Source organism: Pantherophis guttatus, chromosome 1 (genome assembly GCF_059756535.1).
Source record: "Pantherophis guttatus breed Tessera chromosome 1, ASM5975653v1, whole genome shotgun sequence".
Lineage (NCBI taxonomy): Eukaryota > Metazoa > Chordata > Lepidosauria > Squamata > Colubridae > Pantherophis > Pantherophis guttatus.
The window spans coordinates 313,099,588-313,116,754 of NC_142063.1; the positions used below are offsets into that span (position 1 = coordinate 313,099,588).

General features: G+C 36.1%; 1 protein-coding gene across 3 annotated transcripts in view; it reads left to right on the forward strand.

Annotated features, from left to right (window-relative positions):
* Positions 1–17,167, forward strand: part of EML6 (EMAP like 6) — a 122,503-nt gene that overhangs the window by 89,694 nt on the left and 15,642 nt on the right. For 2 of the 3 annotated variants that reach the window (XM_087888489.1, XM_034427364.3), the window contains exons 29-37: positions 6,204–6,282; positions 7,027–7,156; positions 8,987–9,085; positions 9,956–9,976; positions 10,919–11,092; positions 12,056–12,264; positions 12,667–12,824; positions 14,762–14,876; positions 16,372–16,560. In XM_087888489.1, coding sequence (XP_087744615.1) covers positions 6,204–6,282; positions 7,027–7,156; positions 8,987–9,085; positions 9,956–9,976; positions 10,919–11,092; positions 12,056–12,264; positions 12,667–12,824; positions 14,762–14,876; positions 16,372–16,560 — 1,174 coding nt within the window. The remainder of the gene's footprint in view (positions 1–6,203; positions 6,283–7,026; positions 7,157–8,986; positions 9,086–9,955; positions 9,977–10,918; positions 11,093–12,055; positions 12,265–12,666; positions 12,825–14,761; positions 14,877–16,371; positions 16,561–17,167) is intronic. The other variant, XM_087888480.1, reaches the window with a different exon arrangement.

The following is a 17,167-nucleotide window of genomic DNA, read 5'->3' on the forward strand; positions in this document are numbered from 1 at the left end:
ATACTACAGAGTATTGTTTAGGTCTGCAGCTTTCAAATTTTCTACTAATTTATTATTTTTAATTAGAAAAGTCTCTAAAACAAGTGGAACAGGGAGCCTGATGGGTAACAAGGACTTTATCTGGTGTGGAATGGGACAACTTGCCATAGACAACTCGCTGCGGCCAACTCATCATGGCCGACTCACCACGGCCAACTCGGAACAGCCAGTTTGCCACGGGTCAACTTGCCACGCCCAACTCGCCATGAGACAATTTAATGATTCATTTTAATTATTTAAAATAAATAAAATATTTTAATTTTTGTCATTCATATTTCATTCTGTCCCTCCTTTTGCATCCTTTCTTTAATGATTCTATTCCACCATTTCTTTGATAAGAGTGAAACTCTTGTCCCACAGTGAATTGTCCCATGACGAATTGGCAACCCACCACTGAAATGTACCCATCTGGCTGACAATCTTAACTGGGGTTTATTTTTGGGGTGGGGCTTATATTATGAGCATCCTGAAAAATCATGCCAGGACTTATTTTCCGGTTGAATCTTATTTTCGGGGGAAACAGGGTAATATCAGTATACATTAATTTCATTATATCTTTTTATTTCCTGTTAAATTGAATGATTGCCACCAGGATGGCTTATTTGAAACAAGATTAATCACATAGTTACAATGGTTAGGAAGTATATTTCCTCCAGTATCAGATTCAGTAGCAAGCATCCATCTGAATTTTAGTTGCTAGGGAAACAACCAGGAACTCATTGTTAAATATATGTCCTCCTTTGTGGAATTTCCAAAGAAATTTGGTTTGCTACTTTAAGAAAAAAAAATTGCAGAAATAGGCAGGTTTGTAATATGGTCCAGGCTGGCTTCTCCTGTGATGTTTATTCACAAATTATTATCTCTAGCATATAGAGAATGAAATAGCTTAAAGAAGATCCTTTATCATTTTGAGTGGTATTTTTGTACACATAGTATTTGAAAGAAATTAATGGAATAAAGTTCTCTTATAATTTGTATCACTGCAGTGTTCATCCTGATAACTCTCATCTTTACAGCTGAGTGGAACTATAGTGATCCTGGCTCAGCTGGAGCAGTGTGTATGCTAAGGTTTTTTTTTACCATTCTGCTTCTATATCAGGGTTGTCAAACCCACAGCCTGCGGGTCAGATGCGTCACACGCTGGCCACGCCCAGTTTAGCGAAGGAAAAAAGTCATATGTCATGTGACGCCACTGTGACGCCACTGATGCCACAAGTTTGACACTCCTGTTCTATATGCTAGGCATAGGGAGGCACAAATGTTGTTCAAATAAAAATGAATATAAGCTGAACATAACAAATCATCATCACACAGGTAGCCAGTATGAGCAGCAAATCAGAAAACAGTGACATTCCTGATATTTGTGCTTAATGCTGTAGCTGGAAAGAGTTATATTGATGATTTCAAGTGATGTTGTTAACAACAAGCATTGATACGATAGGAGCTTTATATGAAGAGTGCATTTGCTTGTGTTTTCAGAGCTATGATCTGAAATATTACAATTAAAGTTTCATTGTGATCTCATGATCATTGGCTATTGATTGTCTCATCTTGTGACCTTGTAGGACTTCCCAAGTGTCATTTGGAAGGACAAGAGACAAGTAAAAATCAGAATGTAGTTCAGATAGTGAGCAATAAACAAAAGTCAGGAGAACCAAAGTCAGGTATATAGTTAAATCAGACTCCAGGTAGGTTCCATAGCAACAGGGTTCAAGGTCAGGAATATAATCTGATTCCAAAAAACAGTGAAAGGGAGAAGGGAGTGTAAGAAACTAAGTCTGAAGCAACTGGTGTAGTGCTTTGATTCAATCCTTTGTTGAATCAAGGGACAGCTAGTTAGTCTAGATGATTTGGTTCTTCTAGTTGATGACTTAACTTACATTAAGTGGTGCTATAGCATAAAGTTTATGCCAATAATGTCCTTTCTTTTGAAGTGCTTAAGCAAAGCATTGTATCCCATTTGTAATATTTTTATGCTTTCATTTTTCTTTGAATAACATGTTACATTCCAACATTTTTATGCATTACTGAAAGGAAACATTAATAATTCTATTATGTTTTAACTTGCTTTCCTTTGGAGGCAGGGAATTGTCAAGTAAGTATAAATCATATCTGAGTGAGCAAAAATCTGCTATAATATTAATTATTAAATTATTTTCTGATGTACTCTTTTGTTCTTTGGGAAAGAAAAGCAGTTGATCCAGATGCATGGTGCCCTCTGAGAAGTAGCTGCCACTTTGGAAGATGGCACAAAACAGCCTCTGTATAGGAAGCATGCATGGCAGATCATCCACTTCTGTTTCCCAAAGGCGATCTCGAAAAATATAAGTGGACTGAAGGGACCCAGGGGGCGGAGAGCAAAGCACATGGTGGGAAAAGCCCTAGGAGGCCCAGGGCAGGTCATGTGTAAACTGGAGAGATACTACAGTGAAGGCCCAGTGCTGAGCAGGCCTCCCAGGGCCCTCTCCAATCCCTGAGACACCCCTTGCTTAATTTAACAATCGTAACAAAAGGAGCAGAGATTGTGATTGTTATGTGAGGCAATCACTTGAGCACTTCTTGTAAAGTGCAGAGTAATTTTGAAAGATTAAATTTTGGTGAAAATATTTTTGAAAATATTGGAATTAAACAGACAAATGGACCTGACGTTTTATGGTAGTAAAGGAATATAATTTGTTTAGCATTTAAAAGCATAGACAGTTGGTGGATTTTACAAAATGAAGATAAAAGAAATATGAGCCAGATTGTGACAGTAACTGTAACTATGAAGTCTGGTGACTGCATTCGCCCATGGTTAGCTGTGAAAATGAAGTTTCTTTTTAAACATAAATTTAGTTTTTCATAATTTCATACACACTTCTGTAAATGTGCACGGAAGCCTTCTAACATTTATATATTTCTTGTGAACCATTTTCCTTTCCCCCTACTTGAGATAAGAAGTGGGTAGGATAAAATTTGCAAGAGGACAATAATTCTAAAACCATTGGAACATATGAAATTTAACTGCACACAGAAAACAAATGTATGGGGCGAAATAATAGAAGATGGGAAATAAAAAAGAATAAAGTCAGAAGAATTATATCAGAACAGTAGCTTAGAATACACTAACATAGTACATTTTGTACAGTTAGTGAGCCTGATGTCAATGAAGGAAGAAAATTATAGTTGAAGACAAAAGATCCTGGATAATCCTTTTGGGATGAAAGACATAGTGTGAACCATCTGAAAGGCACTGAATTGAGAAAGGCAGTACACCATGACAGTTAAAAATGACTTTCTTGATGCTATTAATAAGTTAACAGCAGTGTCCTATACACATTTATTCAGACATAAATCTGAGTAACTTCTATAAGACCTCAGTCACTTTTCACACAGGACAATTTTCTGGTCAAAGGAAAAATAATCCTGGGAATTTTATTCAGTAAACCATAAGTCAGGGGTGTCAAACTCGCGGCGTCACGGTGGCATCACGTGACGTATCACAACTTTTTCCCCCTTCGCTAAACCGTGCATGGGCGTGGCCAGCACGGGATGCATCCAGCCCACAGGCCGCGAGTTTGACAGCCTTGCCATAAGTGCTTGTAATAAATTTTTTATTCATTTGGAATTATGAATGAAACCATAATATAAACATAGCCTTCAGGAACTATAAGGCTTATTGAATAAGCACTCTTGCTCAATGTATGACATTTTATGAGGAATTGGTGGTTTTGGGATTGAGCATAAATCACCATTTTCTTTGTTTTATGAAACTGATTTCTTAAAACAATGCAAGGTAATGGACAGTAGAGACCATATATGATGGGAGATATGCTTTCTTCTACTATTCGCTTTAAAAAACACCTTCATAGACATCACCTGAAGCAATACATTGGAAAAATATTCCTGTTCTGTTCCATTGCATTGAATTTAACATTCCTTAAAGATCATTTCTTCCATTCCTTATTTAACATCCAGCCATAATGTCTTAAGCTTCTCCTGAATTTCTCAAAAACAGTTGTGGAAAATGTATGTTTGAAAATGCTTGTTTCATATATTCTCCATGAGTTATGATTTGCTTCATTACCTTGCCTACTGCCTGTTTAGGTTTCCCTCTATCTAATATGTGAAATGATTTTAGAAAAGAAAGCAAATTTTGATATATTTGGAATCATTTCTATAAACTTTATTATTTATGTAATATACTAGAAGTATGTGGGAAGCATTGATGAAGCTTCCTTTCTTTTCCTTTTCCTTTCCTTTCCTTTTTCTTTTTCCTTCTCCCTGCCCTATTGGATCCTTAGTGCAGACTTTGCCCCAAGATGTCAGGGTATGACCTTTCTGAGTTTATGGATTGGTGCATTCTTTTAATTTTTGTTTTAGTTTTTGCTGGCATGCTTCAACAGCATGGCTGTGTGTTACAAGGAATGAACAGTCAGTTCAAAAGAAGCTTGTGCATGAATTGCTCTAATGGTCTCGTTCTGTTTTTCTGAACTATACTAAGTTTCTTACTTGGCTTTATTTGCTGCTTACAAGGGGATCAAGGTAATTCTTTCAGTGTTGAAGTATTTTGCTAATGCTTAAAGTGAATATGTTTATCTTGCCCGAGTTTTTATTGTTTGGTTTGCTATTATTTTTGGTATACTATTATTGCACTTTTAGTAATTAACTAACATAAAAATATTACCTGTCCTATTTACAATTGAGGTTTACATTAGTTTTGGATTTTCAAAACTAGCTTCTCTATACACATTTATTATTTTTTTAAAATGTTATCTCTAGAGGCTGTAGCCATAAACTATGACATTTACCTAGCCAAGCATATGAAGGCTGCCAGATCTCAGATGCAAAAATCTGGACAACTCAAAATGTCAGCAAAGGGGTACAGGAGAATTCATAACTTGCCCAGCTTGTTGCAGTTTTGATATGGGTTATACTATTTGCAATAACCTGTTTAACTAATATACAGATAGTCTTCTATTTACAATTGTTCATTCACTGACTGAAGTAACTATGACACTAAAAAAAGTAACTTATACCTGATTTTCACACTAACTTCTGTTGCAGCATCCCCATTATCACATGATCAAATTTGGGCACTTGGCAACTGGCAGGTATTTATGACTGTTGCACTGTCCCAAGGTCATGTGATCACCATTAGTAACCTTCTCCACCAGCTTCTGACGAGCAAAGTCAGGAAAAAAATGGTGTCTTTGTTGAACTGAATATATTAAATTCACTCTGAAGTAAAAGCCTCTTGCTTCTAAGTAGCCTAGGTCAGACTTCTAATGTCTTCTGGCATCATCCAGCCACTGTTGGGGTGATATGAAGCTCATGCTCTTTAATGTTGCAGTAGCACACTGGTTGTTGGATGACTACAGAAGACATGACCTGCCATCCTTAATCAGTATTTTCATGGCTTTAATTTTAAAATAAAGTGGTAGCAGCAAAGTGAAATTTAGGACTAAATCCATGGAGAAACCTGTTTTTAAGCAAAATTTGTTTCTATCTGATAAAACAGTAGGTTGTGGTCTACTTTATCAAATGCCTTACTGAAGTCCAAGTAAATTATATCCATAGCATTTCTCTGGTCCACTAATTTTGTCACATTGTAAAAGAATGAAATAAGATTTTTCTGGCATGATCTGTTTTTGAATATTTGGAATAGCTTGAACATTTATTTCAGATTCAGTGATCCTGTTATTCTATGCTAAATGTTTGACAACAACAATACGGGCACAAATGCTCATGCCACCAAGGATGTACCTTTTTAATATTCTCCAATTACTATTTAGGAATTATTTATATTTACATTTAACACTGACCACAAGCCTGCAGTGTTAGCATTCTTTTTCTCTTGTGTCCCCATGACATCATCTCATTCTCAACCCATGAGTAAAACAGGTTTAAATCATCCTTAGCAGCCCTAAATTAAAATAGTGTTTTCCTAATTATGCTAACACCATCTGAAGGCATCTTACATTTCTCATTTCCTGGAGGAAAGAATCAGTTAAGGCAGGATGGGAGACCACAGTGGGGACATGCTAGGAACATATTTCATGCTGGGACATTTTCCGGCAGATTCAAGGATGGGTAGAGCAACTCAGAAACAATGAATGGCCCATGAAAGGCAATTCTTTCCATTCACAGGCGATTATCCATTATTTTGTTATGCTATTTTTCAGGCCACCAGTCAGCAGAGCTGCTCCTCAACCTGAGAAACTGCAAAAGAATAATATCAACAAAAAAAAGAAAGTGGTTGAGGTCAGGTTTAATACTTTGATATTTTAATACTCCTAATATGGGTTTATTTTTAATTCATTTATTTATTTATATCCTGCTTTATTATTTTTACAAATAATTCATTTGATGCTTATTGATCCAATCTTTACCAATTTTATAGTTTTTAAAACTTTATCAGTTTTAATGCATGTTGGTGTGTTAACAAGCTACCCAAATCTGTTAATTGGCACAGCCTGTTAATTGTGTTGCCTCGTACATGGGATTAAATTGAATCCCATATCTGGTACTTCGGATTAAATGTAGGTATATATTGTAAAAGTAAATATAGATAAATTATATAAGTATAAGTATATAAGAAGTAACCAGAATGATACAACCAAGGAATAATTTATTTTCAGAAGGGTAAATTCTGTAATAAATTGATGTAGTATTGTCATCTAAACTATCCATATTTTCTGATATTCTACTACCTGTATTGTGATATAAATATACTTCATAAGAGAATATTTGAAATTAACGCTTTAAAACTTTATATCTTTAGGTTGGATTTTTAAGTATAGCCTTTGTCTTTCTTTGTTCACTGATTCAAATTACCATGTTCACATTCTACACACACACACATTGCATCAAAACTGTTTAGAATTTAACTTTTTTTATTAAGCAATGGCTTGCTTCATCTGCAAAAATGAGTACACTTAAATGTGTTTACAACCTTCCTTCCTTCCTTCCTTCCTTCCTTCCTTCCTTCCTTCCTTTTATTTCCAGGAACTGTGTTTAGATCATGTCTTTGGATATCGTGGATTTGATTGCCGCAATAACCTTCATTACCTCAATGATGGTGCTGATATTATTTTTCATACTGCAGCAGCATGCATAGTTCAAAATCTCTCAACAGGTAATTAAAATTTAAAAAATTGACAGTTGTCTTGGTTGGAAAAACAAGCAGGTTAGGTACTAGATGCCAAGGTGTTCAAATGAAAGCACTGTGTTTATTCCTTTGGATATGTAAAGCATTTGTAAGAATAGTCTTCACTGTTTTCTTCAGCATTGTATATATTTGTAATGGAACCAAACAGAATGGTCTGCAAGCACCAGGCATCAGTTATGGGATCAGAATAAAAATCAAGAGAGATACAGGCAGTTCTCAACTTACAACCTTTCACTTAGGGACCATTCAAAGCAGTGGTGGGTTGCTACCGGTTCTCCCCAGTTCTTGCGAACCGGTAGTGGAAATTTTGAGTAGTTCGGAGAACTGGTAAATACCACCTCTGCCTGGCCCTGCCCCCAATCTATTCGCTGCCTCCCGAGTCCCAACTGATCGGCTAGAAGGAAAAAATCAGGGCTCACTTGACAAAGAAGAGACACCGTAGACACCATAGTTTTAAATTGAGAAGCCAAGAAGCCTCCCAACTGATCGGCTAGAACCGATCCTCTTCTCGTAAACTGCTTGGTGGTGGTAGATTGGCAATTGAGGCCAAGCTGCCTGAAAGAGGTTTCCGATGCTCTCGGTGGTGGCAGAGTGGCAAAAAACTGTTTAAACTCTCGTCCCTGCACTTCAAAGGGCCGCCCTACAGCTGATTGGTAAAAGGCAGTGTGGTGGTAGACAAGTGCGCTCCAAAAACAAATGGGTAGACTGGTATGGCTCTGCAAGCAGTTAAAAGCCTGGTAGACCAGTACCTCTGCTAAATCCTAAAGAATTGTTTGGTCAAAAAACTCACAGTGACTCTGAGATAATCGAACAGACAATGGCTGAAAGCCAGATCTGCTAGAGATGTTTCTCTCAGGCCAACTGAGTCGAAACTGGGCCTGAGAGGAAGGAACAAGGGGCGTGGTCAAAAAACTATGACTCCCCTTGACGTGAGTGACATTGAGCTGGCCATGCCTACCCAGTCACATGACCATCAAGCCACGCCCACAAAATAAGCCACGCTCACAGAACCAGTAGTAAAAAATTTTAGAACCCACCCCTGATTCAAAGATACAACAGCACTGAAAATGGTGTCTTACAATGAATCCTCACACTTAAGTCTGTCACAGCATCCCCACAGTCAATTGATTAAAATTGGGGGACTTGGCAATGTCCCAGCGTCATATGATAGTCATTTGCTACCTTCCCAACCAGCTTCTGACAAGCAAAGTCAATGGAGGAAACCAAATTCATTTCATGACCGTATGATTCACTTAACAATTTGGTTTAACAATGTTGGCAAAAAATAGGTCATAAAATTAGGCATAACTCACTTAATATCCGCCTTGCTTAGTAATGGAAATTCTGGTTCCAATTGTGACTGTAATTTGAGGACTATTGGTATATGTTCCTTTTCATCTGCTATCATGTTGGATGATATTATTGATCCATTGTGGTTTAGTACTGTCACATCTCAGTGACAATATCTATGAAGTCGTTGGTGGTTATTTGCCTGAAATCCTCATGAATACATAGCACAATCTCGCTTTGGAACTGAATTGTTAAGGAAATAATGGATGTGTATTGGTGTCTGGCATGAACAAATAATTAGCAAAACCTCAAGCACTTTTTTTATTTTAAGAATCTCACACTGTCTTTACATTACATTTCAGCTACTTTGTAAAAATGGGATTTACTATTACTACTCTTAGATAAATTGGTTTTCTGAAATAGACTGATCTGAAAATGTACTGCTTTTATAGTTTCTGTTTATTGGATATTTAAAAATGAATCCCTTTTTTATTTTGAACTGCACAGGAAGTCAAAGTTTCTACCTGGAACATACAGATGACATCCTCTGCCTAACAGTCAATCAACACCCAAAATATAAAAATATTGTAGCCACCAGCCAGATTGGTAGGTCCATAGTTAAACTAAAAGATTTTAAATAATTGCACAGATTTTCTGTTTGCATGTTGGAATGTGAAATTGGGCAATGGAACATCTTCTTCTGCAAGAAACAAATGAAGTACAAATTTATTATAAATCAATATAAGAAAATTACATAAAGCAAAAGCATCTACATTGAAATATAGCCTTTTTCTAATATTTCAGGAAGCAATTTTGCTAAAATTGTTAACTAATTTGAGCGGTGATAATTAATATGGGTATAAATGTTGACAATATTAAGAAGCCGGCTCTGTTTCTAAGCTATTATTCAGGAAAGGCTTTGTGATCATGTCTATCTGAAACTCTGGGTAGCTCTTAATAAGATCTCCTGTGCTAGATTTTTCTCAAATAGTTGTTCTCATTAAACTCTTACAATGTAGGAAACATTTCAGTTAAATAGGAACCCTGGTTGGCATGACCACCATTAAGAGGAGTGCCAATGTTTTCTCTTATTGCGATTAAGTAAAGTAATGGAATTGATTGCTAAGAAAAGAGGTAGTGGAAGGAACCATCTCTGTCCTTAATTCTTGAGCAGATAGAAGTGGTAAACACTTCCATATGTATCACCGTTGGACTTCTTATTTGCATAATAGGATACAACATCAGAACAAACCTTGTTTTTTTTTTTTCTATAACAGGCATTATATTAGACACATAATTCAACAATATTTTTGCTTGTTTTTATATCCATACTCATGTTGTTGCTAATGTTTTTTTTAAACTTCAATATTTTTTTCTGGTGCTAATGTTGAGAACTTCAGCATTAGAAACCTAAACTTATTTCAGCTATTGTTTTTCCCTGATGCTTCCATATTTGTCATTACCCTCATCATGCAGGTAATATGGCAGAATTTCCAGGTAAGGATTTCTCCTTTCTGAGTTCTTGTCAATACTGTTACCATTCTCATGCTCATTTGTTGTATCTGTGTCACTTAGAGATACAAGGTGAACATCAACAAATCAACTCTTTCTTTGTGTATTTTTCCATAAATATTTCATTTTATCTTAGAGTTTATCATTTCATGGAATCTAATAACTCTGTCTAACCTTAGGTCCCATGCTATTGTTACAGTTCTGGGGTAGCTTTGTTGTTTTGTATATATTTCTATTTCTGGAATTTAGTGGGCCAGATTCCCAAGAGGGTGATGCATTCCAGAGAGTAAGAGGCAACTCAGTTCAGATAGTTAGTCTGAGAGAAAGAAGGTGAAGATAGCTCCTCCACAATACCCTCAAAATATATGTTTGATGTAGATAATAGGATGCTTCAGTTTGTGAGGATTTTGTCTATAAGTATGGAACAATAAAGTCTGTGGAGATTCTTAAATAAGTGTGGAACCTTCTTGGAACTACTGAAAGGATAGATAAGACTCCACCTGTCTCCTGTTTACAACACAGTCTGTTCAGCAGTTCCAAGAAGGTTCCACACCCATTTGCACTATTCAGGTGACCTTGAGGATAACAGATAAACTTCCAAGTGGCCTCAGCGACTCTCAGAGAGAGTGCTAACAATGAGATAACTGCAAGGAATATAAATACTTTAATTCGCCACCATTCAGTCAGAACTGAAGAAACTTCTTGGATGAGAAGCAAAACGTCTTCAAGGAAAAACAAAGGAAGTCCAGTTGCCTTTTGAAAAGCACCTTTGGGATATGGTACAATAAAGAAACCTACCTGTCTTTCTTGATTTTCGGGGCCTGACAGTACTGCATAATTGCCTTATTTTAAGAAGATGTACTTTTATTGGAAGAGTTATAAACTTAAATAATGTTTTCTTAATTCCCCCTGATTAAAAACGATCAGGTACTACACCGTCTATTCACATATGGGATGCAATGACTAAGCAGACACTTTCTATGCTGCGTTGCTTCCATTCTAAAGGAGTGAACTATGTTAACTTCAGTGCAACTGGCAAACTTCTGGTGTCTCTAGGAGTTGATCCAGAGCATACAATCACAGTATGGAGATGGCATGAAGGTATGTTTCCAATCTTCATTCTTATTAATTTTATATCCAAATTGCACATTAAATACATGATAGCATAATTGTTTGGTTTTCATTTGAAAAAAAAAATATTTTATTTCTGTTTTTGTACTTTCCCCTCTATCTTATTACTACCTAATATTAATTAAGGATTAAATGCATTGTATTGATATATATATATCTAGCTAGATATATTTTTACTTTATTGATAGTATTTTGGATCATCAATTATCTGTGAGGAGGATGTCATAACAATGAGGATACAACCATGTCCCACATAATATTTAAAAAAAATATTGTAGCATAGAAGATTGACTATCAAAGAATAAAATCACTATGCACATTTTCTGAAATATCACAAAGAGATAAGAATATAAGAGTTGTGCTGGGTCATATAAAAGGCCCGTGATTCCACAATCCTACGAGTATTCTTTCCCATTTAGTTGCCCAAGAAATTTATTTATCTATGCACTTTTCAGAATAACAATATTTTTGAAACTTCTTATAACAATGTAAAGTATTTTAAAGAAAAATACTACAGTATATACACTACGTTTGATTTAGCTAAAGGGCAAAAAAAAAAGTTTTAAATTTCTAGAATCTTCTTCATCCGCCAATGTGTGTGGTAATGACATGATGGGGAAGGGAAGGAAGACTCCAACTGAGCAGTATTTTCTAGCACTTGTCACCTGCCTATAAGAGGAGTGGAAAGCCCTTCCCACTTACGTCCCAGCAGTTGATTTTGAAAAGATGACTCTTCTGAAGCTGGAATGAATATAGAACCACCGTAACTGGGATGGCAAGTAGCTATTGGCAGGACCATTTTTAAAGTCAAATTTCCCCCGATAGCCATATGCACCGTAAGAATGAGATCCCAAGGACTACAATGATGGCAGATTGCAATTGTGACCTACTTATGTTTGTGAAACATTAAAATGTCTTCTCTGATTTCTATAGGTGCTAAAATTGCAAGCAGAGGAGGTCACCTAGAGAGGATCTTTGTTGTAGAGTTTCGTCCAGATTCTGATACCCAGTTTGTTTCTGTTGGAGTAAAACACATGAAGTTCTGGACTCTTGCTGGAAGTGCTTTGTTGTATAAAAAAGGAGTGATAGGTTCGTTGGATGATGCCAAAATGCAAACCATGCTTTCAGTGGCATTTGGAGCAGTAAGTAGTCTTCATCCCCTTCCTTCTTGTTTTGTGTGATTTGTGCAGAAAAAACTTAAACCAGTTTCATGAGAAAGGATTTTATTTGTCAATATGTTTACTGTTGAGTAAATGTAATTGAACATAAAGAGAGATAATACAATGTTTTCTTTACAGAATAATGCTAACAAAACCAGTATCCATGGGGGGGGGGAGTATTCATCCTAGGTACAGTACAAAGTCTTTATTGCTAGAATATGTCTGTTTCGATACAGAAGCTTGGATGACAATCATGCTAGTTCTGCAGAGCCATCTCTATTTTACAAACTGGATACTGAAGCAAATAATTCATATTATGTCAAAAGGTAGTAAAACTCAATAATTCATAGCATCTACAAAGCAAATTATTGTGGTTTCTTTCAGAATAATCTCACTTTCACTGGTGCCATCAATGGAGATGTTTATGTATGGAAAGATCACTTTCTAATTCGACTTGTGGCAAAAGCTCACACTGGCCCAGTCTTTACGATGTATACCACTCTTCGCGATGGGCTCATAGTTACTGGAGGGAAAGAGAGACCGTAAGGAATTATAATTCTTTTCTATGTGCAGTTACTTATATAACCAAGTATCCTTCAGAAGGAAGTCCAAATAAGAATAAGGAGCGTGAGGGTTTATGGCAGACTGGGGAAAAAAAACTATATGTACCATTCACTTCAGTGGTGAAATGTAAAATTTGTTACTACTGGTTCTGTGGGCGTGGCTTGGTGGGGGGGGTAATATGACTGAGTGGGCATGGCCAACTTTTTTTTTTTAACTTTTAAAACCATTTTTTCTACAACCTCTTCGGCTGAAGAGGTTGTCAAAAAAATGCTTTTAAAGCCTCTGATGATCCCAGCTGACTTGCTTGATTGGCATAATAATAATAATAATAATAATAATAATAATAATAATAATAATAATAATAATAATAATAATAATAATAATAATAATAATAATAATAATAATAATTTTATTTCTATACCGCCCTTCTCCCGAAGGACTCAGGGCGGTGTACAGCCAATTTAAAAACACAAGACAAAACAATAATTAAAAATTAAAATAATTAAATAGATTTCGCCCGGTTTAAAACCCTGAAAATTTAAAATACCCCAATTTAAAATTATTATGTTGATAGCCCAGCCTGCGGAACAACAGGGTCTTCAGTGCACAGCGAAACACCCGGAGGTCGGAGATCTTACGTATTTCCAGGGGCAGTTCATTCCACAGGGCTGGGGCTCCCACAGAGAAGGCATAACTTGGCTGATGGCACCCTGAGGAGACCCTCTCTGTGGGAGCGAACTGGCCGGTGGGAGGCTATTGGTGGCAGAAGTCGGTCTTGAAGGTACCCGGGTCCTGTGCCATGGAGCGCTTTATAGGTGATGACCAACACCTTGAATCGCACCCGGAAGACCACTGGGAGCCAGTGCAGCTCGCACAGGAGGGGTGTCAGAGGAGAAGCTTTTTTTCCCTTTAAAAACATTTTTTCTATAACCTCTTCGGCCGAAGAGGTTGTAGAAAAAATGCTTTTAAAAGCCTCTGATGATCCCAGTTGAGCTGCGCAATCATCAGAGGCTTTTTTTTACTTTTAAAAGCATTCTATTCGGCCAAAGAGGTTGTAGAAAAAATGCTTTTAAAAATTAAAAAAAAGCCTCTGATGATTGCGCAGCTCAGCTGACCAATGGGGGAGGGAGGGATTTTTGCTACTGGTTCTCCGAACCACTTGCCTCCATCACTACCGGATCAGGTAATCCGGTCCGAACCAGGAGCATTTCACCCCTGCTTCACTTCCTGAGCAGTCCAAGTATGGGCTACAAAAAACAGTAGTTGGGCTGAGAAAAACAGACTAGGAATATGTTTTGGGAGTTCCGTATTGGATTCTAATTATGATCCAGCTGTCTAAAAGCCAATGCTTCTGTAGCCAAAATGGCAACCTCACATGATTCAGGTTCAACAACTTAGATAAGCAAAAGAATAATACCTGAAATGAACATTCAGACTGACCATATGGGGGGGGAATGAAAATAAGATAGGAAGAATAGAATGAAGTGATTGGGATAAAAATAGATATATTTATGTATATATTAAACATATAGAGATTAGAAGGATATATGAAGATATCTCATCCTCTTTTTTCACACTGAGAACTATTTTGAATGCCCGCCAGAATAGAAGTGAGAGCTTCCTTTCACAAATGGCTATGTTTAATTTTTTATATTAAAAAAATGCTGGCATCCATCTATTTGAAACTATCATTTCCAAGGGCTGTATGCTGTATACGTTATCTATTTACAATCAGGCATTTCCGCCATAGGTCATCTGTATTTGCTACCTCCATCTGAAAACCTAGAGTAAATTCCTTATTTACCACTTAGTACCAGACATCTAGATGTAAGGGAAACCATATGGTCAATGTATTACAGGATCATAAAAATTTGAGGCGAATGGAATATTTCTTACGTATTTCTTCTATTTTCAGAACGAAAGAAGGAGGGGCTGTAAAACTATGGGATCAAGAGATGAAGCGCTGCCGAGCCTTTCAACTTGAGACGGGACAGATTGTGGAATGTGTGCGCTCAGTGTGTCGAGGAAAGGTACTTGAAACACCCAAAATGTATTGCCTGCTCCTCTCCTTACCAGAGTCTTATGTTAATATTGAGTGTAAATGAACCTAAAGAGATTGAACAGGTGATTTCAGTCAGGTCACTTAAAGAGAGGCTGAATAGCTACAGTGGATAGAGACAAGCAGAAATGCGAGAAAGAGACTTACAAATGTCAATCAAGCAAGTATATTTCAAACAAAATGTGAAGGTTCATCTCTGCAATTTTCTGTCCCAGTGTTGTCATATTATTATTTCAATACCAGATATACTGAAGTCTTGGTGGAATACCTGGTAATTCAGAGTGAATATTTATGCCCAGTTAGCTTCAGATGGTTGCATATAAGAAAAATAGCAAGAGAAGAACATTAATCTTACAGTATCCACATATGTTAACCATTGGCCCCAAAATGTATTCTTGTATTGTGTCCATTCTCCTGGAGCAGGGGAATTTGGTACAAGAAGTAAGCCCATCATTTAATTAGGGTTTTTTTGTTTATTTCCCGAAATGCATATGCTATCCCAATCATAATTTCCAGGCAGCTTACAATAAAAAATTTAAAATACATAATCATATAAACTTAATGTTCCAGATATAACCATAAAGCTGACAACCTTAAATCACAAGTACTGAAAGAATACAATATATAATAGCCCTCAGATTGCACAAGCTATTCTTCAAAATCCTAGTGGAAGAGATACAGTAATTTTATATTCTTTCCTAGAATAATAACAAGATGGTGATCGTTTTGGCCTTGTGCTAAAATGTTCCATAGAGCTGGGACAGCCCCTGAAAAAAGCCTCTCTCCTGAATAGATCTTGTACAGTAAATCTTGTTAATCACAATAATTCTGTGCAGGGTACACAGCTTTTTCTAGTCCCACCTTTTGACTGGCATAATGAGGGCAAAATAGCACTCCAAAAATTAGCAGGCAGGACCAAGACAATTTTCTATATAGTTACATATATATGCAATTTCATTACACCTTACTATAGTTAATATTCTCCCATTCAGTGATATTAAAATTTGGCAGCAATTTTTAGAAGACTTTTAACCCTCTGGCCATTATGTTATGCATCTTTATTATATGTTTCTTTATAATAGAAACATCTATTGCAATGTAATTCCCTTTCCCATTCCAGAATGCTGGAAAATATTTTTGAGGAAAAGATTTCATATCATCTTTGGGATAAACTGATACAACACCATTAGAATTATATAGGATAAATTTACCTAATGTTACGTGGTCATAGAATGAGGGATATGATTTTTAATATTTTTAAGGAAAAAAATTATGACTCAAAACATTTGTAAATTGTGTCAGAAAATCCAGTTCACAGTAATTTCTATTCCAAACTGCTGTCCTTGTATTCTTTTGCTTCTTCCTTCCTATTCTCCCCATTTTTAATTGAACAACATAAATATTGAATAATATTTGTTGTGTGTGTGTTGTTTTTCTAATCCCACATGCCTTTGAATTGTCTACAGGGTAAAATTTTAGTGGGGACCAAAGATGGAGAAATCCTTGAAGTTGGAGAAAAAAATGGTGCTTCTAATCTTCTAATTGATAGCCACATGGAAGGAGAAATTTGGGGCCTGGCAACTCATCCATCCAAAGATATCTTCATATCTGCTAGTAATGATGGAACTGCAAGGATCTGGGACCTTTGTGATAAAGTAAGAAGTGCTTGATCCAAAATACAGAATAAGCTTTCAATCTGTCAGAATTCTTGGCTGCTGCTACACTTGGCACATTCCCAGAAGAATTTTATGTATGCATACTCAGAATATGTTCACTGTAATTTTGCATAGGATTTCAACTTCAGTGTCCATGATACTTCATAGGTTTTTCTATTTGTAGTGAAATTTATTAAGTGTATAAATCCAAAATAGTTCCTCCATATCTGTTATTGCAGCTAATAATGATTAGTTACATAGTATATGTAAAAATACTTCAAGCACATTATAAATAGTGTATTAAAAGCATGTAATTGAACATTATTAATATTAATGACATGTCAATTAAAAATGATTCTTTTGTCAACCATGCTTTCAATATTGAGAAAATTGGATGTGCTCTTTATGAAAATTCATTATATCCAATTTTACCTTAGAGGGGAAAGACTTTATATGTTATTCCATGAATAGGTTCTGGATAACTTACAAAATCTAAAATTAAAATTACAATTTAATATTTATTTTTTATTTTATTTATTTTATTGAATTTCTATACCGCCCAACTCCCGAAGGACTCAGGGCGGTGCACAGCCATGAAATAAAACAC